The 24,315-nt window shown below is 36.6% G+C and overlaps 1 protein-coding gene across 1 annotated transcript in view; it reads right to left on the bottom strand.

Annotated features, from left to right (window-relative positions):
• Positions 1 to 24,012, bottom strand: part of LOC131163454 (protein NUCLEOLAR FACTOR 1-like) — a 65,689-nt gene extending 41,677 nt beyond the window's left edge. The window contains exons 1-6 of the mRNA XM_058120043.1: positions 23,630 to 24,012; positions 16,229 to 16,342; positions 16,011 to 16,109; positions 15,737 to 15,881; positions 12,668 to 12,795; positions 8,181 to 8,349 (exon numbers count right to left, since the gene is read on the bottom strand). Coding sequence (XP_057976026.1) covers positions 8,181 to 8,349; positions 12,668 to 12,795; positions 15,737 to 15,881; positions 16,011 to 16,109; positions 16,229 to 16,256 — 569 coding nt within the window. The 5' untranslated portion in view covers positions 16,257 to 16,342; positions 23,630 to 24,012. The remainder of the gene's footprint in view (positions 1 to 8,180; positions 8,350 to 12,667; positions 12,796 to 15,736; positions 15,882 to 16,010; positions 16,110 to 16,228; positions 16,343 to 23,629) is intronic.
• Between the last annotated feature and the right edge of the window lie 303 nt (positions 24,013 to 24,315).

Raw genomic sequence — 24,315 nt, 5'->3', positions numbered from 1 at the left:
ACTGTTGTGTGGCATAAAGAGGCTTGAAATTGTGGCAGTATCCCAAAACATGCGTTCACTTTATGGATGGGAGTTAAAGGGAAATTATTAACAAGTGATAAAATCATAGGGGAAGACATCAACCGGGAATGTGTGCTCTGTAATTCAGAGTTGGAGACCAATGAACATCTATTCTTCTCATGCTGCTTCACTAAAGGGGTATGGGATCAGATCAGGGACTGGCTGGGTATAACAAGGGTAATGTCCACTTTGAAATCTGCACTGAAATGGTTGCATAAGGAAGCAAGAGGTACGGGGATTCAATCTATTGGGAAGAAGGTGTGCTTGGCTGCTACTGTGCATTTTATATGGCACTTCAGGAACAGGAGGAAGTTCAAAGGTATGATGATTTCTTCCTCGGAGCTGATTGAAGTGATAAAAAGGTACACTTACAGAGCAATTTTTGATAAATTTAATATGTTTTATGATATCTGAATGCTTTTGTTTGTTCTGTAATTTTGAGATACCATGATGGTTAGATAGGTAGATCTGATGGTCCTGCCTCTTGTTGATTTTGATCTGCAAGTTTGATATATCCTGGGTATGCCCCACGTATTTGTACATATACGATTTTGATCAATATATTTACCTTTACTGATCAAAAAAAAAAGGAGACAAGCAATATATGCCGCCCACTCAAAGAGCAGAGTTGCAGGGAAAGCTCATTTTGACAACTTTGTTGGAATGTGATCTTTCTTACAACTAGTAAATATATCATGTGCATTGCACGTGGTTATAAATGAATAATCTCAATTTATGTTTAGATAACAATAAAATATATAAAATAATTTCGACATTTTTAAAATAAATTAGTAAGATGTGGTCGTAATTAAGTTCATAATACAAACAGCCAAACACTCAAAAGTTATTATAGAAATTTTATATTTTCTTTAGAACTCTAAAATGTGTGTACTGACAAAGGGCATTACTATGAAATAATACAATTATAGAGAGATAAAAAACCTTAAAATATAGGATACCGATATTATAAAGACATGCTAATTAAAATTATATAATATTGTATTTAAATATGATATGTATGACAAATATTAAATTTCAATATTCATATAGTATTTTTAGTGAAAAAAATATACAATAAAACATATTCATCTTTTTATATCCTTTCCATAATTATAAATAATAATAAAAATTATATAAGACTTCTTCCATTCAAAATGTCAATAAGTTCCTTGTGGTTTTTGTAAAAAAACCCAAAGTAACAGTTTTCTTCTTTTTGTAATTATGATATTCTATGAAAATTGATTTTACTGAGGGCGGGCCTTAGATCAATTGTAAGGTTACTCCTTTGTGACCAGTTACACCCTTTTAATATTAATTTTACAAATATTTTCATATTTGGACAGTAGGAGATAGAGTTACTTCACTAGTTTGTAGAAGTAGTTTTGTTTCGCTAACTACTACAATTCCAGATACATCATGGTATGGATTACATGGAGCACAAGATCATCTTATTACAAAGCAAAGTTATGTCTAAAACACATTAAAAGCAAGTGTTGGTCAAATGCTTCTGGATAATGGAATACCTGAAAAGGTCAGGAAAGAAAATCAAACATAAAACGTATATTTTTAAATTGGTGAATATAATAAAAGTGTAAGATGCGTGTTGGAAAATATCTGCATAGTTTTAAGAGTACAGATATGACAATAAAAACAGCATGATGCCATTATAAAGTGTTGGTGCTTCGAAATTTTGCAGTAACTAAATATGATAACTACAGCCTACAATACTAAAATTACATTTTAAAATTAAAAATTTTAAAATATGGAGAATTTTTCACATAAATTTTAGAGAAGAAATTCTGTTTTTATAAACTTTACAATATAATATCTGGAGAAAAATGTTCAATCCTTGAAAATTCTTGAATTCTTCTCGATCCAAATGAATATGTGAGAGTTAGATTTTAATTCTTTTTGTATGTGTAAAAGGAAGGTTTAATTTTTGTATGAAATTTTTTTTATGAACAATATTAAGGCTTTTTATTGTTTGTTATGAGGCATGCTTTTGATTTCTAGAATGTTGAAATAATGTTTAATTTATAAAAAGGCAATGGAAATCCATCAGTAGAATTCAATACCTTTAATAGAATTTTCTTACAGTATTAACGCTGCATTTGGAATGATGGATTTAGGACCTTGGATTTGGGTTTGGTAGATTTCGACAAATTTTAATACAATTTTATATTACAGCTTACCCAAGTCCAATACAAATACAAATCCAAATCCAAGGTCTGCCCAAACATAGGGTAATAAATAAATATTAACATAAATTGTCATTAGTTAACCAAAATCTTTATAACTACTATTTTTCAGTAGTCAACCAACAGGTATATTTCTAATTTCAAAAAAATTTAACATTTCTTATTCTTAATTTCAAGTTTTTTGTTTACATTGGAAGGTACTTTTAGTCAACCTCAACTCCTCCGGGTGTATGGTAAACATAATTTGCATGCTTAAGATTTTGACACATAATAAACAAAAGATTTCATTTAAAGTAATCCACATAATTAATATTAGAATTATGATATTACGTGTCAAAATCTTAAGCACGCAAAACTCGGGTGTGACACACTATAGCATGGTAACAGAGCACCTAGCATAGCGGAGGATATAGAGCCCTCTACAATTTTAATCTTATTTCATTTTTTTGAAGTTAGGTTTTCTTTTCTTTTTTTTTAGTGTTGACAGAAAAAGGGGAGGTTTTATTGAACAGAAAAGTACAAAAATGGTGCATAAAAAGTCCTCCTTGTAAACATAGTAAGGATGTAATGTCCAACACCGCCCTATATCTAACAGACCCACATCCCAAGAGAAACCAACCCAATTGAATAGGAGGAAATAGGTTTATTGTGCAAAGAGTACAGCCCATGATAATGAGGAAAAGAAGTGCAAAGCTATAAAATCACCCACCAAATGTCTTCCCAAAACCAAATGCCCCAGTTACCCAAAATAAATTTAGTAATGAAATACACTTCCAAGGGCTTTCCAAAGACACAACCACCCCACATTAGCGTCTCACCCATTTCCCTGCAAGTTAAATTTACTTTTGATAACTTTGTGCCAAAGTACTCCTATTTAGGCCATTTACCCATTAAACAAATGCTTTTAGACACCAACCTACCAAGACCCGAACCCCACTCTTTTCAGACCTACAAACTAACTCCCAACTCTCCATATGATCCCTCTTCTCCCGCACCCCACACCATAAGAAATCTTTCATGATTATCAATATTTCTGACAACCACTACTAGAATTCTAAAGATAGACAAAAAATATATACATAGAGAGGAATACTAGAATGACAAGCCTGAAAGTGGGTGATACGCCCTAGAAAGAATAAAAATTTTAATAATATTATAATTTTTATCTAAATTTGATTCAATTTAATTTCAAAAAGGACTACTTTGTCCTATTTTTAAAAGATAAGGATATTTTTTCCCACATACAGCAATCATACTTTATAAGTATAGATAAATAAGTAGCCAGCTCCTTCCATTAGGCTTGAATTGATTATTTGGATTCTTACCTTTTTTTCACATCCAGACACACGCACACAAGTGCAATCACCTTGATCAGAGTATGAGAGCAAATGTACTAACAGTTCAAACTTCATATCATATTATCATATGAAAATGTGCAGAATGAACCACAATGTGTCTAAAATTTCAAATTACCAAAATATAAAGAATAAAACACAAAAGAAATTAAGTTTTGACAAATATTATACACTATGTCATGCTTTTGATTTTGTTTTCAGTTAAAAAGAAAATTATATTAAGAGAAAAAGGGAATACAACCACTAGAGTACAAGAAATCCTCAAAAATAAAAGCAAAAAGAGAACCAAAAATATAAATTCAAACTGTACTACACAACCTCCAAAATAGATCATACAAATGCTAATTAAGAAAACCCCCTTCTCAATCCCTTTCCATCATAGCTGATACAGCATTGCAAATTCAGCAATTCCTGTTATCCCTTCTCAAAGTTACTTTGACCGCCACCATGAACAATTTATCCAGCAAATCTCGAAGACGGACCCCAGCGTGGGGAAAAATACCAGCCTCAATGTGCTCATTTTAGTCTCTTTCCTCACCAATTCCATCGTTGTCAAAAATAAAAACTCCCTTTAAACCATCCATTGGGGAAAAAAAAAAATGTTTACAAGATGGTTGGGGAGGTGACTAAACCCTATACTTTTCACTACAAAACCAACCAACCAGAAAAAATTATTTTGTGAAGAATTTTTGGGCCTATAAAAAGTGGGATTTGTGCGAGAGGGGATGAAAAAGAAGACTGGAAATTTTTTAACAATGCGGAGTTAAATTTGTTGATTCTCGAATACAAAGATATCAAATGGGCTACATCAAACTAGCATGCCCAGGAATCAATTTGATCCAGTTTATAATCTATATGGGATTTTCAAAGTTATTAATAGAAGGTAGACCATGAGAAGTCAAAGAACTGCAAATAACATACAAGAAGAATTCAAATTAATATAAACTGAAAACTCAACATTGCTACTAAAAGAATAGTAAAACCTTATGGACACCCTACTAATCTTGCAGAATTTATAACCAGACAACTAAAGAATAGAGTTTCATTTCACAAGTTGATAAAGGCTTACAGGAAATATCACCCAATAGAACAGAAGTTTCTGATCCATATCCAAGTTGATCACGAACCTCCTCTATAAGTAACCCTCCGTCACAATCAAAATCACTTTCCAATGCACCTTCATCATCAAATACACCACCCCATTTTTTTAGGTTTTTCCTTGCTAACTTTCTTATTGAATCTATTTTCAACCCATTTCAAATATCCTCAATATAGAAGTTGCCATCACTGTCTTTTCAAAAATTTACTTTCAGATCTGCACTGTTATGCCTCTCATCTGAGGAATTCCTTTCCTCCATACCCTTCTACTCCCAAAGAGTATACTGTATATATCTTTGGTATTAGTGACACTCATGAATCCAAAGCTTTGGTCACCCCATCAATCCCCACCTTTGTGACACTAGACCTTACACCATATTGGTCTCCAACCTGATCAGCAACCAAATTTACCTCTATCTGTAGTTCTTGCTTCCCTCAAACCTTGTTCAAATCCCATCCTCCACAGAAACACTTCTCAAGAACTCATCAATATTCAAAACATTCCTTCCCCCTGATCTAGGCTCACTAAAAAGCTCACAAGGCCCATTTACATTAACATATCTCGCCATAGAAGGCATACCATCAATCTATTTATCCCCCACCTGCACACTTTGCCCGATACTAGGCTTGTTGTGCTTGTACTTTTCAGAACCCTCCACCACACAAGCCTCACCTACACTCCCATTCTGCTGTGATATTTGCTGACTTGAAATGTGCTCATCTGTACGCCCTATCCACTTGTACATTGGACCCCTGATTTCGATTTGGACAACAACATGGACAAGCAAAGATGATGCAACAGAGCAGCCCAAAATATGTGAAGAAGAATCATCATTCTCCCTGGCATATGCAAAGAAGAAGCATCCAATCTCCCTAGCACCTGTAAAGAAGCATGTATAATCTTCCATTTTCCAGTGCTAAAGCAGTTCCTTCCAGGCCAAACAATTTCTCTTGTGTTTTAGAAATCTTATCCGGGGCCTGATTACTTTCATTGCGACCAAATGTTTGCAAATGGGCCTTACCCCCTTTAAAGCTCCACGACTCACAATTTTGACCACCACCCACCCTTGAGGCCCTTAATATGGGTCATAGCCACCATTAGAAATTTAAAATGATCGACCTAACAGGGGGTAATGGGCTGGCCCAAAGCAAAAATGGCTTATTCTGGCTAAATGGGCCAAATTGAATGTAACATTAAGAATCCATTGTCCAACCAACTCCAAGCCCATTCCACTTTTAACTGCATACCCAAACCCCCCTTCCCTTCACAAACCCTAGCTTCTCCAAAACCTCTTGAACCACCAGCTGCCGCCACTCCAACACACAACATTTGTGAACCTCCACAGTTCCCATATCACCACTCGCACTACGCTACCTCTAAAGCACCAGATATTACTTACCTCCTTCCAGCTCCACCACACCCTTTGTTTGTGGCTTGCTTGTTTTATCCAAACACGCAAGTGCCTGCACTTTGGCATAAACCTTTCATCAACCCTCCCTATCCAGACCTCTAGGGATATAAATTGACTAACCATTGCCATTTGAATGCAGACCCAACTCAACAAAGTTACACTTTTGATTAGATGTTATCACAACCCTAATACTAACCTACTAAACTTCCTATAGTGAATGAATAGCTCAAATCTTGAGATAACCAAAGATAAACACTCGCATACCCATGTAGCAGCTGATAAAGCAGTTCTTATCCACCAGCTACAATTGTGAGACCTCTTCTCCAGATGTCCAAAATCCCCAACCTTTTCCAGTTGCAAATAGAAAGTTTTCCATTCAATCCGCAACTATTTGTGGAGGTTTAATCCATACCTCATTCTCAACAAACCCATCAAAGCAAACAAAGAAACCTAGCGAGAACAAAAGAGAGGGCCATCTTATGCATGCTTTTGATGTTTGTAGACTCAAAAAATACAACCTCAATTTTTTAGCCTATCTTTCTTTTCAGTCCTATGCTGGGGCAGGTCTAGGTTAGAAAAAACATTTTACTGTATCTGACTGAACATATTAAAAATTGAAAGGAAGCAAAACACTACCTTTTTCTGAACATTAATCTTTATTTTCAACTCGGATGCTTTTTTTTACACCAAATCTAGCAGACTGAACTTAGAACTTGAAATTTTATGCTTTTTTTGTAAATATTGAAGTAGGTCTTTTACTCTTGTGAATTGGAAGGAAGCAAAACTTGAGTTTTGAGTCTATTAGAAGCAGAACCTCTGTTGTCGTGAATAGGAAAGCTCCCTACCAGTCACATTATAATCACCCCATAAGGCCCCATTTGATACCATTAATAACATTGCAACCATCATTACATCACATAACAATTATTTGCAATGAAATGCTTATATAATGGTTTATCGTTAACAAAAGTGATTTGCTAACTGGCTCAAAAGGAGCAACCATCTCTACTAATTGCCGACAAGATCAAAAACCTCAAAAAGAAAAACTATTGTCAAAATTTACAAGAAGTATCAAGGTTTAAATATCCTGTTCATCCAAAAATGTAATATGCAAAATCATCACCTCTCTCTCCCTCCCTCCCTCCCCCTCTCCAAGTGAAAAGCATTCTATAACTTACATTCAAAGAACACCCCCTTCTTCCCTCCCTCCCTCCCTCCAAATGAAAGGCATTCTTTGACTTACTTTTAAAGAAAAATTCCAATAAAAGTGCTAACTACAAGGACCCTCTCTCTCTCTCTCTCTCTCTCTCTCTCCACCCTCAAAATTGCGCCACCCAAATTTCCATGAATCACCCAAATTTTTTTAACAAAATCTCAAAATTTTCCAAAATTTTCCAAAATGAAATTTCCAATAAATTCGAATTTGAGGTTCAAAATCCAAATTGAAATCTCCTCCTTAATTTATCTTATTTTTTTTTATTTAAACTAAAGGTTACTAGAAAAGGATAAAAATGGCTTTCAGATTTTTCAAATTATATGAAAAATTAAACTTAGATATTGGCTACATCATTTTTTTGACCATTTGTGTATAAATTATCTGTATTTGTATAATATATCATATTTAACCGATTCATGGATTTCATTTACACTAATGGAACATGTTCTCTATGATTTTTATATTACAATTATTGCACCTTATACATCACATACATGTCCTTCACATAGTTTAGTTATAATATTTTAGTTTTAAATCTTGCATTAAACATTGAAATTTCAATTTTTTAAAGCCTCAAAATTCTAATTGATAATTTACAATCTTGAAAGTGACACTGATTTATTTTAATCAACAATTTCCATCAAATACAAGGAACATTGATGAACAAAGTATCCTTCTTAAGAAATGTAATGAGAAGTAGAAGCAAGAACCGAAAAAAAAATACCAGGCTGAATGCAAAAATCTTAGAATATTAATATTACAATTTAAAATCTATCTGACGCAAGCAATAAACCACATGAAAAGATCAAAAATATCAACAAGGAATGTACTCCAAAATTACCTTGTACCATCTTGTGCATCAATAGCAGATTGACCATTAACTATGAAGTCCTGCTCCTGATCTGTGTCAAAGGCCTCTTTGTCATCTTTACTTTCAGCATCTTCATTTGGCTCCACATCCCCAAGCATTCCCAAGTCATGTAATTTGCTTTCCATGGCATGATTGTTACCTAACTCATTAAAAATTCTTATATCAAAAAAGGAGATGGATAGGGGGAACACACATTCAACCCAATTTTCAATTAATCACAAGCCTTCCTAAACTCTATTACATCAGCAGTATTCATAAGAAAATAAGAAATATTAAAGTTACAACTAAACCCTTACATTTAAAATCATGAACACTCCATATTTAAAATAATCCCTAAAGATATTCCAGAAGATAAAATAACTACTCATTGAATCACTAAAGTGACTTAATTGCTCCTCTTGCCCAAGGGACCAGGCCTCCAAATGGGCTTGAACAGTTGAAAATCTAACCAAGATATGGACATCTGTCCAACATTAACGCTTCTGTGCTAAGAAAAACTCAACACTGTTGAGGTGGGAAAAAGACCAAGAATAAATAAGAAATATTAAAGTGACAACTAAATCCTTACATTTAAAATCCTGAACACTCCATATTTAAAATAATCCCTAAAGATAATTCCAGAAGATAAAATAACTAGTCATCGAATCACTAAAAGTGACTTAATTGCTCCTCTTGCCCAAGGGACCAGGCCTCCAAATGGGCTTGAACAGTTGAAAACCTAACCATGAGGACATATGACCAACATCAACTCTTACAAGCTAGGAAAAACTCAACATTGTTGAGGTGGGAAAAGGACCAAGAATACCATCACCAGAAAAACGGGCAACATACTTCATAAGGACCTCAACTTTGCAATTGGAAAATCACAAGAAGACATAGTATATTTTGTTTTTGATGGAGAGAGAACAAGAATTTTTCCAAGCATTGTGGAAAACATCCTCGTGATACCATGGGCACTCTAAATGAACGTGATAAATCTCACGAGGGAAAATGTCACACTACACTCTATCAACAACCTAATCTTGAAGGCAAGCAAGCAGCGATCATTCACCTTCAGTATTGCTGAGCCAAGTGATTTTGTTAGGTGGGTATGAGGCTCGCCCTTCAAATGCAACTTCTGAGCGGCCACTACATTGTTGTAGCTACCAAGATCAATAGTTAGAGAACACAGCGAGAAAGGACAAAAAGGGCGCACCAAGGCCACAAGGCTCCCCACCAAGGGTAAGGGAAGGGTCATCACAGTGTACACAGCCTTACCCCTGTTTTTATGCAAAGAGGTTGTTTCCTTGGACTTGAACCCGTGACCAGCCAGTCACAAAGGAGCAACCTTACCATTGATCCAAGGCCTGCCCTCTAATTAGAGAACGTAGCTGCTTCTAACAAATTACCTGAGTATGGAAAATATTAGGGCACTTCCAATCCTAATTGGTATCATTTTTAATGGAGAACAGCATATGGAGAAGCACTAGATTGGTAGCATAGGCAACATTATCGCATTCATCATTACCAATGACTCCAGTCTTAGGTTCAGCAATTATGAGAATGTGAAAGTCATAAACAAAATATATAAATTTTGGATGGAAATAAGAAATAAATGCAGAAAATCAAAGAAGATGTGATGTTGTTTATTAATTTTTAGCATTTTATATATTGCATATAATAATTATACAAGTCAATGATTGAATGATGAGGGTTATGTGATCATCATTCTTGGAGGTCAGGAAGGGGAGGCTCGCAGAGATTTTTACAAGAGTTGTAGGAGATTATGGTCCGAGGACGCCCCTTTTCTCACAGGAGATTGTGAATTCGGGGAAGACAACAAAGTTGTGCTCAATCTTCAAGGAGTCATGATTGCCAGTGCTGGAAGGAGGTTATATCCCATTGTTCAAAGACAAAAAAGAGTGGATGGTGATGTGAAAATTGAGGAGGTTCCCAGATAGCAAACGGTGAGCATTCGAGTGGTGAGGGCTGGTCGTCCAGGAATTTTTTAGGAAACTAGGGTTTTGTAAAGGCAAGGAGACGACTGCAAAGGCACCAGAAAGTGGAGTGGGCTTCGAATGGACTGGACCAGGGATTCTTAGCATCAAAATTCATATGGCGCAATAACTAGGAAATAAGCCAAGGGCTTTTAGAGGAGATCTGGCTCATTTACAATTCATGGGGCTTTTAAGGGCTTTTGAGATCTCCGAGAGCCACAATGGGATTGTTTCCTCTCCACAAGCCCATGTCATAGGGGCCCAACATACAAGTGAAAAGGCTGTACATTTGAGTACACCTCAAGCCCAATAGTTATTTCATAAAATTGGGAAAAAGTGAGGCTTGTAACATGGTGGGCTTCAAAAAGAACGGGAATTGGGGCATAAAGAGCAGGTGGAAAAGACAAAGCTTCATAGTACATCCTCTCTAGCAAGGGATTTCTGTGAATGAGAAGCCTATATCTTTACTTGGTGGGCAGAGATTGAGGGAAGGAATCTTCTGAAAACTGACCATCCTTCCAGAGGGGTTTCAATGGAGGATGAATGTCGCAACTGCAGATGGAGGATGATATGATTGCTGATCAGGCCAGGAATCAAAATAGTGTGGGTTGTAGTAACAACAAGGTGGGGATGGATAAGGAGACAAAATCTTGGATTACCAAAAAGTCAGCAATATTAGAGGTCTATACTCGTTGAGGAAACAAGAGTGTAAAAAAGAGATTCTTCAATTGAGAGGCATTTTAGTGCAGTGTGCACATGCAAGGAAAATTAGGTTTTGGAAAAGACATAGCCAAGGAGCCTTCAGGGTCGAAAATAGATCTATCAAAAAAAGAGGTTAGTAAGGAAAATTATAAAGATGAGAAGAAATGGGTGATGTTTCAAACAAGGAGGTTGAGTTGGGAAGTGATTTTGATTATGAAGGAGTGCTACTTATGAGGTGGGTTTGAATCACAATCTTCTAATGTACTGGGCAATTTTTCCTTTACACCTCCATCTCCATTGGAGGTCTTAGAGGGAGTATCTAGTTCAGAGAATGACAGAATAAGCAGTGAAGGGCAGAGCCCGTTCTTGGCTCTCATCTGCAATATTTGCTGGATAAATGGATTTGCAGTTCTCTAATTCAGAAGGAAGGAAGTCATCTTGGGTGGTGGTAAAAGTAACATTCAGAAAGGGCAATGGGAATTGGCAAATTTTGAATGTTTTATTAACTATGATGGAAAGGGACTAAAAATGGGGTTTCTTCAGCAGTGCTTGTTAGGTTTTTGGTTTGTGGGCGGCTTCTTTTTTAAGGATTCCTTGTCCTCTTTTGTTTGTATCCCCTCTCTCTCTTTCTTAATATATCAACTTTCTTTTTTAAGGACTCCTTGTCCTCTTTCTTTGCATTCATTGTCCTCTTTCTTTGCATTCTCTCTCTCTTAATATGCTTCTTTTTTATCAAAACAATAACTGTTAATTAATACAATATTTTTAATTACAATAAAGGATTAAATATAATAATTAACTTTTAAAAGCAATAAATAAATTAGAATGGATGCTCGATAACCAGTAAGTATGTAGCATTATAGCCTCTATATTGATAAATAATAAATTTTCTAATTTGTTTAGTTTAAAATAATCCCAATCCATGAAAGTAGTTTCACCAGAGACCCCAAAAAACCCAATACACCTTAATCAAGAGGTGCAACACAACAACAGCCCAGCCCGAAAGGGCTTCACCAATCAGAATACCAAGAAAATAAACAGCTGGTTAGTGTAACCCCAGGAGTAAACATACCCTCAACAATCTCAAACGTCACATGTAAAAACCTAATTTATGAGTCTATGACCTTCCTATGACTTGCCAATCCAAAGCTAGTTATCTAAGGAAATGTCTGTCCTTGCACACAACCACCTAAACAGTTGCAATGATACTTTTGCTTTGTTGTGATGGCCAGCTAAATCACCACACATGCCACCAATGGTGTTTGGACCAGTCAGGTTCCAAAGAGAAACAACCAAAACATAGGTCCAAGTCCAACTATGTGGGAACCATACGAAGTTCTTTACCACCATTACATAGGATATATTACTGAAGTTTGAGTGCTGTCAAAGCCTTCCTCACATCCATGATCCAAGTTATTCTACCTCTACCCAAACCCCTCAATTACACACAATCTAAAAAAAAAGAAAGCTATCAAATCCTCAGCCATGATCCAAGTTATTCTAGGTCTACCCTAACCCCTCCTATAGCATACAACATCAACTTACTCATGCCTGCCATAATAGAACGATGTATTCATGCCTACAATAAAACTAATGCCAACCAACCCAATCTTATACAGGTTTTGGTATAATAACATTATTTATAAAAGCTTAAAGCACCTTAAATAACAACTTGGAAATTTAAAGCCTTTGATATGGAAAAGAGCAACTGGATCATGAGTTTCTTATTTTGAAAATAAAAACACAACTTAAAAATATTACTTTAAAAAAAGAAAATACCATCTTCATAATCATTCTCTTCTTCAGAAATACTGCAAGATTCAGAGCCACCATCAACGTCATCTTCCAACTCGTTTCCGTCATCTTCCTCACTTTCTGACTCACTTTTTCCTTTTTCTTCTCTTTGTCTATTCAAACAAATACACATAATGTCAACAAAGCTCTAGAGCATCAAATTTAGTTTTCTAAATCATATAGAACTTTGACAAGGTAAAAATATTAACAAAGCAAGAAACCAATAGTTAGTTGCTTTAGTTGTCTGTTGTTCCATGAAGGAAGAATATTGTCCACAATTCAAGACACTTCATAATTATCAGAAGAATAGTATGTCATAAATTGGTGGTTTGCAGCCAAAAAAAAAGGTTTTTAAAATGACACAGATGCACTCACCAATACTTGTGCCCATTTGATAAACAATTGCAAACAGGAGAACACTACTTGTGGTGATTTATTATGACTTTGGCTGTGATTAATACCACTGTATCCCATTCATGTCATATATCACTGCTTCACTAGGCAGCAAAAATCATGGTCAAGAGTAATGCATTCAATTAAGGCTCAAAGTGGACATGAGACAAGACAAGCGTAAAACAAAGTATGCAGTAAGATGCCATGGGCCTGTCATATGCACTTTTAAAAAAAATGCTTCACCATACTTACACTATTTGATTGACTTGTTTTCCAAAAACATGAAAATGATAAGTACTTCTTAGCATTCTTGATGAAAACAACATTTTCCACTACTCCATATCCACAAACTTTTAGACAATAAAAAGTTTTACACTTGTTTTGTGCAAGAATCTTAATAAAAATAATGATAAGTGTGAAAAAGTAAGCCTTGGGACAAAAATCATATGACATGGTGAGGTCTAAGATCATATTCCCAAACTCGTTTTTATCTCCACATCCATGTCCTCCATGCATCCTCCCATAACCTTTTTGGGATAATAAAAAGAAGAATTCATTAATAGAACAAGAATATACAACTAGGAGGTAAGACATCTCCTTAACAAAGTCTGAAAACCAGATAAAAAACACAAAGGAACAACCCAGAGAGTAAAGAACAAAAAAGGGCAGCCCGGTGCACAAAGCTCCCACGTATGGAACTAGAGAAAAAAAATAAGAAAGAGAGAGAGAGAGATCATCATGAACTAACACTCCGACACCTAACACCAATCGCGCTGAATATCTGAAAAGCTCACCCCCTTAAAATTCCATTGTCCCACACACCAAAGAGAAGCCAAATAATGTATCTTTTCTCAAAGCAAAAAATAAGCCGACTTCTTCCCTAGAAAAATGCACGCAATATGCTCCATCCCCGACTCCAAAAAAGCTGCAAAAAAACACATTTTCCAAGGCACTGCCCTTTCCTTTTTCCTGCCAAATCCAGCAAAAGCCACAGCCAAAAAATCCTCCACTGTACAATATACCCAACATTGGCCTAAAATACCAAATAACTTATTCCAAACACTCCAAGCATAGTCACAATGAATGAACAAATGCAATGATGATTCTGAACAATTAAAGCAGAGAACACATATGCCTGGAGATATAGCCTTCATAGGTCTCCAAACCTGCAACAAGTTATTGGTATTAATTCTATCAAGTGCAACCAACCAAATAAAAGCCTTAATTTAAGAGGATTTTGGCCTTTCACATGGAACTATAGAGAGAAAAAGAAAATTCCAACCTATTCAAAAAATGCAAAAAAATTTGCATGAATAAACCCCTGAAGGCACCAGAGACCAAGATTGCCTATCCTCCTCTAAGGAAAAACGACAATTATTCGAACAAGACTAGCAAATAGGATAGCTCTCCCATATCCCTATCATTTAATGACCTACAGAAGTGGAAATCCCAAGAAGGCAATGGACCACCTGGATCAACAAAAAAAGAAGAAATGGACTCATCCTGCCTTCAGGTTAGGCGAAAAAGACGTGGAAAATTGGTGGACAAAACTATAAATCAGTCTATCCTCTCATAACCTTTATCTTTCCAATGTGTCCATTCAAATCAGCTCCAATAAATATTTTCTCAGTCCCTTATATCACTTGACTAATACTATCCACATTTTCCCATAATTGTATCTTAAGGTTTTCTCTTAAGCCTATTTGAGCAGCAAAAGCACTATTGAAATTTATTAACTCTTGGCCTAAGACCATCTTGACTTTTATGATTCTATCCCCTACTCTTTTGACATCTACAACACTATCTTTTAAGTTTGTGTTTACAATGATTCCTACCCCATTCTTATGTTTTTGGTACCAAAATTTGAATCCAGATATTTCGATTTCTCTAGCTTTCTCACCTGCCCACTTAGTTTCTTAAATGCATATTACATTAATTTTTCTTCTAATCATTGTATCCACTATCTCCATGTGTTTAACCGTAAGTATCCCTATAATCCAAGTTGTCAATTTAATCCTAGCCTCCTAAACTGACTTCTTTACCCGCCAATACAGGAACTTTTGTATAAAAATTACAATTATTTTATTGAAGTGTCATATTTTTACACTTGTTTTTAGTACTCCAAGAATATTCCAATATTATAAGAAGACTAAAAATTGGTGAAAATATTTTTTGGATAATTTTTTATTATTTTTCATATTTTTAGAAATTTTACGGATATTTGAATTTTAGATTTACATGGCTATTTTTTTATTAAAAATTTGTGTATGTATTAATTTAATCAACATATGTGAATTGTTGATGTTAAAGCACTACAAATCTTGACAAAAGTGGCCACAAAACAAAAAACCAAGAAAATTTAATTTTTAGTTATAGCTACATTTGAAAACTAAGAATAGATTCTAAAAGGTAGTAATGCAAACACACTTAATGTTGCCACCATTTTTTTCATGTTATGACAATGAAAACAAAACTAATAACAAAAATGACATCAAACAATCCCTATCAAAACTAACCAATTATATATTAGCTTGAAAGGTGCACTTGTAATATGCCATGTACAATAGAAATTTACTAGAATAAATGTGTTCATGAAAACCCCAATTTCATAAATACTGACCATGAGCCCAAAATCTACACTTTAAAGAATAAAGCCATTACCTCCTCTTATAAATATTTGCAAGAGATTGGCTACAAGAACCCAGCGTCCTTAACAAGTGATCATATGTTGATCGCTCTTTAGGAACCAACTCCTCTTCTTCTCCTTCAGAAGCTAAGCTACTTGAGCGTCTATCATATGAATCCTCTAAGACAATTAAGCCATCACAATTTAATATCAATTAGGCATAGAATTAGCACAAGATAGGTTATTTCAGTTGGAAAGCCATTCAAAGAATACAAAAGCTGGTCAAAAATTAATGGAGGAAGAATGTGCCTCGCAAACTTGGGGAGGGGCTAGTTTCTTCAATGTGGATAATCTTCTTTGCCTGCTTGCATGCACCATATCTCTTAGGTGTTGTGAATCTCTTTAGCCCTGATTACAATTTGTAATGCTTATAAGACTAACTAAAATACGTAAAATGTGTGTGTGTGTGCGTGTGTATCATAAGAAAGACTGCAGACCAAGGGGATAAAAAAAGTTGACAAAAATACCTTGTTTTTGATTATATTTTGTCGCCATAGATGTTTAGTGCCTCACTTTACAATTAGCTTCCCTTGTACACTAGACAGAATAATTTCTGCAATAAATTAGGGTTTATAAAAACCCTAATTTGTAAAATTTTAGCAATAGAAGACTGTAAACAGATAATAGAACCATTACAAGAGTTCACTCACTTAAATAACCAGATAATTAAATATTTGTCTTGATAATTGAGCAAACAACTAATTAAGAAACTTATTATCAGATTTTCATTCCAGGGAGAAGTTGATTCAATTATTGCAGGCAAAAGTTATTAGCACATGATTGTTGCCCTAGTGCTTTGCCCTTTGATTTCGCAAAATGTGTTTAGAATGTGTTCTTGATTTTTTGTGCATTGTTCGAAAGATGAAAAAAAAAAAAAAATTTTAAATGGAGATGTAGCTTTGCTTTTGGTCATGCACTCACTCAAAGCATTGCACTAAATCCTCTCCAATCGTCTCATTGAATAACAAAATTGAAACTTTTTCCATTGGGGGCTGTGTCTTCACAATTCATATCACCCATTCATTTCAAATAAATGTACACTTGAAAATGGAAAAACAGACACACACACACAAAATACCCAAAAAAAATTGTCATACAACACAAAAACAAATCTACATGCCTCCATCTTCAATCTGTCACCAACATAGGCACATGAACACAAGGTAATGTCATAATTGAGTCAAATTTCTTGAAGCATGCACATTAGCCTAACCAACCCCCAATCTTGAACTCCATCCCTCTAAAATACACCCAATCCCACCACAGAAGCCCATTTAAGTCCAATATTCTTCAACTTTCTAGATTGGATCCAAATGGACCTCAACTCCCTAAGTTGTGCCTCAAATAACCCAAACCTAGTCCAATTGCACCATGTGAACCCCAAAGGAAAACTCAACATTCAAAACTAACAATTTAAACTCTCATCTTCTTAAACCAAGTCCAATCCTCAAGATGAGGCCCAATTGGGCCTTAGCTCACAAAATCCAACCCAAATCATCAAATTAAGGCCCATTTGGGTCTCTAGTCTCAATTTCAAGCCCAAATTTATCTTAGTGACCCTTTTGAGGCCTAATTGAGCCCCACGCTTCAAATTCAAGTCCAATTGGGTCCTTATCTTCAAAATTGAAGTCAAATTTCACCTTGACGGCCCATATTGAGGCCTAGCTGCCCAATTGATCATCAAGCCATCTATGGAGGCCAATTGGAGCCTCAAACCTTACATTGAAGCCCAATTGTGCCCTAGCCTTCCATTCCAAACCCTTAAAGCCATCCTAGACCACCTAAACCACGTACAATGACATTAACCAATACTACACCAATTGGCCCCTCAACCCCAAGCAAGACCCAAATGAGCACTAATTCTCAAAACTAAGGCCCAATTGAACCATAACCTTCTGATTGAAGTCCTGTTGCTTCTCAATTTCTAAAATTGAAGTCTAATTAGACTTAAATTTCAAAGTTAGGAATTAAATGAACCTTAATGTCTCACATCAAGACTAATCACATTCTAAGATACCCTAATCATTCTTAATATTGCTTTTGCTTTTTCACCTTGCACCTCCTTGGCCCAATCTACTTCCTCCACACCCCCCTTGTTGTGGCTCACTTTGATTGGACCAATTCTCTTCTTGCCTTATCCTTTGGGGCACTAGTCCCAATTTCCTTCAAACCCTAATGCCCAACCAATCGGCTTCTCCCAATACACACCTCTCCTTTTCAATTTTTCCCCCTTTAGTTATCTCCTTGGGGGTGGGGCAAAGGAAGACACTTACATCTCCTAAGGTATACCTCCATCCTATTCCCACATTCTCTCCCAAATCCTTTGATTAACTCCTCCTTTCTCCATCATAACAATAGCTCTCCTCCATCGCAAAAAAGGAATAGGTATAGCTCTATAACAACAAAAACAACAACAATAACAAGCCTTAAGTCTTACTATGTGGGGAGGTATAGCTCTATTACTCTTATAGGCTGTTAGATCTAGTTATTAGTTAATGCAATATTGGTGATACGTGCTCATATGCTTTGTGATTGATGTTTTGTATGCATTCTCCATTCACTAAAAATCAGCATGTGGTATGTGAGCTAGGTTGAAGATGCATGAGTGTTTTATGCTCTAGAGTCTAGAATAGTGTCTCAAGAATTACTTGTGCGTAAAATCAGTATTGTGTGCAGATAGGTGCATGTGTGCATGTGAAATGAATGCTGGATGTGCTCTAGAAAGTAATTGTGTGATTTGTCCTCAAAATGCACGTTGATAGTGTTTTCTATAAAACCATAGATGGATGTTCTCAGAAGGAGGTTGTGTATGGTTTATGAAGTGGGTATTACGAAGGGTTTGAGAATATGCATCTAGAAAATCATGATGTGAATATCCTAATTTCCAATAAAAAAAAAAAACAAGGATCTTTTCAGTTGAGAAAGACAATGTTTCCAAAATGTGTTGTGGGTGTTTTCAAGATTAAGATGTCAATGTTTCCAGAAATGAAGTGTTTTGTGTAGAGTACAACGTGGGTATTTTTCAAATCAGAATGTGAATGCGTGTATATTTTCAAAAGGCAGCATGTGTTTTCAAGAATCAAAGCAAAATTGAAGTCTGTGATTAGTCTGTTTTCAAGAATCAAAGCAACATCAAAGTCCTGTGTAATGTTTCAAAATCGGCAAACATAATGCTTTAAGACCAGGGTATGCTTTGTGGAGCTCAATATGCTTTTAAGTGTTTTGAGTAGTCATAAGGAGGATGGGAGAGGTAGAGTCATTGGATTGTCGCAGAGAGAGGAGAGCAGAGGGGTACACACATCAAAGAGTAGGGGGTAGCCGTGGTCCGTGGCCACCAATAGAACTAGTAGCCCACGATTGCCATAGTAGCATCTGTGTGTGAATAATCGAGAGAAAGCAAGAGAGGTAGGGAGAGTAGGTGATTTGTGTGTATTTTAGGTTTTTCTTAATAATATTAAAATAAAACAGGAAAGGAGATCGCAGGGTGGTGTGCACGGTGCGAAGGAAGGTGGCCATGGGTGTCGCAGTCGGCGGTAGCGCCCCACTGCTTCCATGGCAACACACCTGTGCGAGTTAGAGAGAGGGAGAGAGAGAGAGAGAGAGAGAGAGAGAGAGAGAGCGAACCGCAAGGAGGCATCGGCAGCGGCAGCAGCACAGAATTGAGGACGGCAGTGGAAGGGCAATGGCCGGGTGACTATGCGGCACATCCAGGCTCCTGCTGTAGTTCAGCCGTTACTGCGCGAGAGAGAGAAAAAGCAAAGAAGCAGGGGTAGGTGAGGAAGAAGATTATAGGGATTGGCGGTTAGGTCAGTTCAAACTTTAAACAAAAATCGTATTTCGCTGAAGGAATGGAAATTAGAAAGTACTACACTATGAAGGATTTTATTATAACTAGGAAACACTTATACTGCAAAACTCGGAAAGGGAGGAAAGCATCTGTCTCAGACACGCATCGAATACGGATGTATCCGTAAGTATTTTTTTATTTTAAAAATATTGGACACATATGGATACGTGGGGATGGGCTTAGGATATGTGCAAATATAAATTTGCGCGGTAACTATTATAAAAACACAAATGTGTGTGTGTGAGTGTGAGTGTGAGTGTGAGTGTGAGTGTGAGTGTGAGAGTGAGAGTGAGAGTGAGAGATGAACCTTAAGGACCATTTCGTTCTCCCCAAGCTGGATGGTGTACTTCTTTCTCACTTGATGATTCTTTGCAAAAAGGATATAGTTTACACTGAAATTCAACAACGCAGAGAGGAAGCAAGATGGAAAAAAGCAGTTAGGGTTTATGGAGGAAGGAACAGAGAAGGAGAGAGTGAGATTGATGATGCGTGCCTTTTTGAAGCTTGCTAAGATCATTGGCTTTAGTCTCGAGCCGCGGAGGAATCCATGTTGCTCCTCTGCTTCTACCCCCGCGGCTATCCCATATCCACTCAGGGTAGCAAAATGGGCGGGCAGGCCGGGTTCGAGTGGGTTACCAATGGGCCAGGTCATAAATGGATCGACGTTAAACATATCACACACATACCAACCCTAACCCGCTTATTTAATAAACAAGCGGGTAACAGGTCATCCATTTAAAAAATATAATTTATTTATTTTAACATTTTTTAAAAAATTCCATATAAAATGACATTTTTAAAATAAAAATACTACATTATATTAGGAATGCGGACGTTGCAGCTCTGTGCTTCTTTATAAGCTAATGTTTGTGGGTATTATCAAAGCTTCCGCCTCTGCACCTACAGATTCACAATCCAAAGCCCAGACGGTACTCACCTCTTCCCACCACTTCCCCTCTGATTCTGTTTCTGGAGGCCCTATACCTGTACAACCCAAATTTAGTCATTCTTTCATTCTATACAAAATTTTCTTATATATAAGTTCTATATCTGGTCCTCTACGATAGTAGATCTGCGTTTGTGGATCGTGAGGGAGCTTGATCCGTGAGGCCGTGAGGGAGCTTAATCTTACTGTGGAGCAACTGGAGGCTGGAGGTGTGGAGTCAAGTGGTCTGTGGAGCTAGGGGGAGTCGGGGGACTGATGCCTGTGGCTGCTGGTTGTGGTCCATCAAGGATTGGATCGTTCACAGCACCGCCAGCACGTAGCAGCGGCTGCAACGCACAGAGCCCAAAGGAGAGGAGAGGATTGAGAGAGTGAGAGCTGAGAGGAGAGCCGTGGCACGGCCGCACGGGTTAGGGTTTTTTTGTGTGGGACGGTGGACGGATGCGAGCAAGTAGGGGTGAGCAAACGGTCGATTCAGCCAAATTCGGGCAATTAACCAAATTAACCGAAAATTTTAGTTAATAAATGATGTTAACCGAACCGACCGAACTACCTACCCTCACCGAACTGAACCCGACCGAATTACCTTTTCAGGTAATTCGATTAACCAAATTTAACCGAATTTAACCGAAATTATTTGTAATTAATTGCTAAAAACATATTATAATTATAAATTTTTTTTACCAATTCCAGCTTAATTAAACATCTTATCTATTAATTTTATTAATAAAAACTTTTCCTGCGTTTTTAAAAAAAGAAAACATTGACAGCAAGCAAACACCTTTGAACATTCATGCTATGCCAACGCAGTTGAAGAACAATTTAAGGCATCGGCAGTTTCATAATTTCAGCTCTAAATTGGTTCCAATATTTTCTACACATTCATGTATATTTGGAAGAATTTGAACTTCTAAAATGAAAGTTATTTCTCAGAATTAAGCTACAATTCCAAACTTCACGTCAAAATCAGCAAACAGAGTTGCAGCACCCAAACACCACTGAACTGAAGAAATCACCACCGGGAGAACGTTCTTTGAACAAAGTCCCAACACTTCCTGAGTCCCAAAACCCTACAAATCAGTCGCTGAATTGCTCAAATTGAACAATTTCTGCAGTGCAAATAGAGCCCGAAACAGAAAAGAAAAGCCCTAACCACTGCACCCGAAACGCACCGCTCCCAACCAGATATCCCATAGTCTCCGCAAAGAGAAGCTAAAAAGAGAGGAGAAATGGATGGGAGAAAGTGTGGAGAGAGAGAGAGCGAGTGGGGAGTGGAGAATGGAGATGGTCCGATGTAGACCTGGCAAAGCGGATCGGGTCGGATAATCCGTGGCGGATAACGCGGATTATCAGGTGAAAAAATCATAATCCATATTCGACTCGTTTAAATGGCGGATTAGGCGATTTCGGGTTGGATAATTCATAGCGGATGGGCGGATAATCCGTCATTCTCAAATATAATTTTATTAATAATTTATTTTGTATCATAATAATTTAAGTTATATACGACAACTTGCTACTAGTTTATGTATTAACTTTTTTAGTAACTATATCAATCATTCAATTATTTATACTAATTAACAACTCCTGATTCATAAAATGAGTCAAATGACCACAATTTTTATATTGAAATTTGACTGAGCAAAAAAAACAAGAAACAACTTGCATCAAATTTACAAGCTAGAAGCAACTAACTAAAGTTGCTTTTAAAAAAAAAAATTAATTGATTGTGTGAGTGACAGTTGTAAATAATTTCATAAATGGGTGATTGGTAAGAAATAAAAAAGGAGAAAAAAAATCATAAAAGTGGGAGATAAAAAATGAAAGAATCTTATTTTTTCCAAATTAGGTAGCTAAGAAATTTTAAATACACCAATAACAACAAAGCATTTAACTCAATGAATATGGATTTTACAAAATTATGGACACGTTAACCAAATAGGAAGAAATAGCAATAAAATAGATTCAATTTCATACCATGAAGCATAGTTCCTTGTGTACTGCACTAAATGAGAATGCAACTATGCAAGGAATCATTCAAAGAGAGATATTTAAAGAAGAGAACGCAATCTCTTGAAGCATCAAAATAATTAAAAATAAAAATAAAAATCAGATCATAATATATGAATTCACTAATGCAGAATTTTTCAAAGAAACAAATTATCACACAATAAAATAATTCATGGATTAATATAAAGGGTAACAAATAATGGCAGGTAAAATGAGTTTAACCAAAACTTTTTTAAACATACATAAATTACATTAAACAGTAGCAGTCAATAGGTAACCCCAAAAAGAATTTCAAAAGGAAATAGAAAATGAGTGTCTTGGTTTGATCAGGAAGTCTAAAGTGCCGCAGCGGGAGCAAAACTACTGACAAATGATGGGCAATGGGGCAAAACTATTGACACCCAACCCCAACTGTGGACTTGAGGCAGATGATCCAACGCCTTGCAAGGTTCTGGTGGAAACATGAATTTCAAGACTTAAATTTCAATTTCTGTAATTTCTTTTAAAATACATAAATAATTTCAAGATCTAAACTACAGATGATTCCTTATTTTTTCACTTCATAATCAAATTGACTAGAGAGAATTCAACAAAAGCCCCCACATTATTTCTTGCCATCAAGTACACTCAAGGGTAAATAAAATCACCTGACAACTAGGTTGAACTCAAAAGCCGACCACCAACAAACACCAAATCAAAACAAAATTGACATGAAGCTTCAACATTTAAACTAAAAATCATAATAATTACTCTATTAATTGGGACATCCAAGCAAAAGTCAAAGGCTTCTCTATCTGTTGCTCAAGGGATGTAAGCTACCAGTTGCAAGCAATTGCACAGGAATACCACAGTGGAAAGTAAAACACACAACAGTAACAAAATACAGAAGTATTTTTTTCTTTTCTTCCTTCTCACAAAAATTAATTTTCATTGCCCTACCTTCTTGTTTGTGTAGAAGCAGACAATTATGTAGAAATATATAATGTCCTAATATGCAATAACAGAGAAGCGGGAGAAGCAGAGCTGCAGAAGAAGAAGAAGAAGAAGAAGAAGAAGAAGAAGACTTACGAGTTCAAACTTCGAAGCAGATGAACTCACGAAGGCTTGAAGACGAGCTTGCGAAGAGCTTCTTTTGGATCGAAATGTCGACGACGAACTCACAAAGCTCCTGACGAACTCGCGAAGGGCTCCTGCTGGTTCGCAGTGTGGAAGACCAACTCACGAAGCTCCTGCTGCTGGTTCGAAGGGTAAGCTCCTGACGAACTCGTGAAGCGGCGAAGGGCTCATGCTGGTTCGAAGTGTGGAAGACGAAGGGTTTCGTGCGGGAATAGGGTTGAAGAAGAAGGGTTTCGTGCCGGAATAGGGCTCGTTTTGCCATGGAGTCTGGCTATTTGAGAATCAGTGGGACTGGGCCGGTCTTGGGCTGGGAGTGGGCGGGGGGGGGGGGGGGCGCGGCGCGGGGCTGGGGGCTGTCAGCTGCCTGTATGGCGTACGGGCCGTGTGGGCACTGGGCTTTGGCCTGTGACACTTGGGCAGGGGCTGTTGGGCTTTTATTAGTTAATTACTAATAAGCTTTTGAGTGGGTTGGCGAATATCCGCCGATAAACCCGACCCGACCCACTAAGGAGGCGGATATGAAAATGGAAAATCATATTCGACTCATTTATCAAGCAGTTGATTATAAGTCAGTTAAAACGAGTCGGATGCGGTTCGAATTAACAGATTTTTATCCACTTTGTCAGGTCTAGTCCGAT

The sequence above is a fragment of the Malania oleifera genome, chromosome 9, assembly GCF_029873635.1.
Source record: "Malania oleifera isolate guangnan ecotype guangnan chromosome 9, ASM2987363v1, whole genome shotgun sequence".
NCBI classification, from domain to species: domain Eukaryota; kingdom Viridiplantae; phylum Streptophyta; class Magnoliopsida; order Santalales; family Ximeniaceae; genus Malania; species Malania oleifera.
Note: the sequence above shows the minus strand (reverse complement) of the source record. Positions and strands in the feature narration are given on the sequence as shown.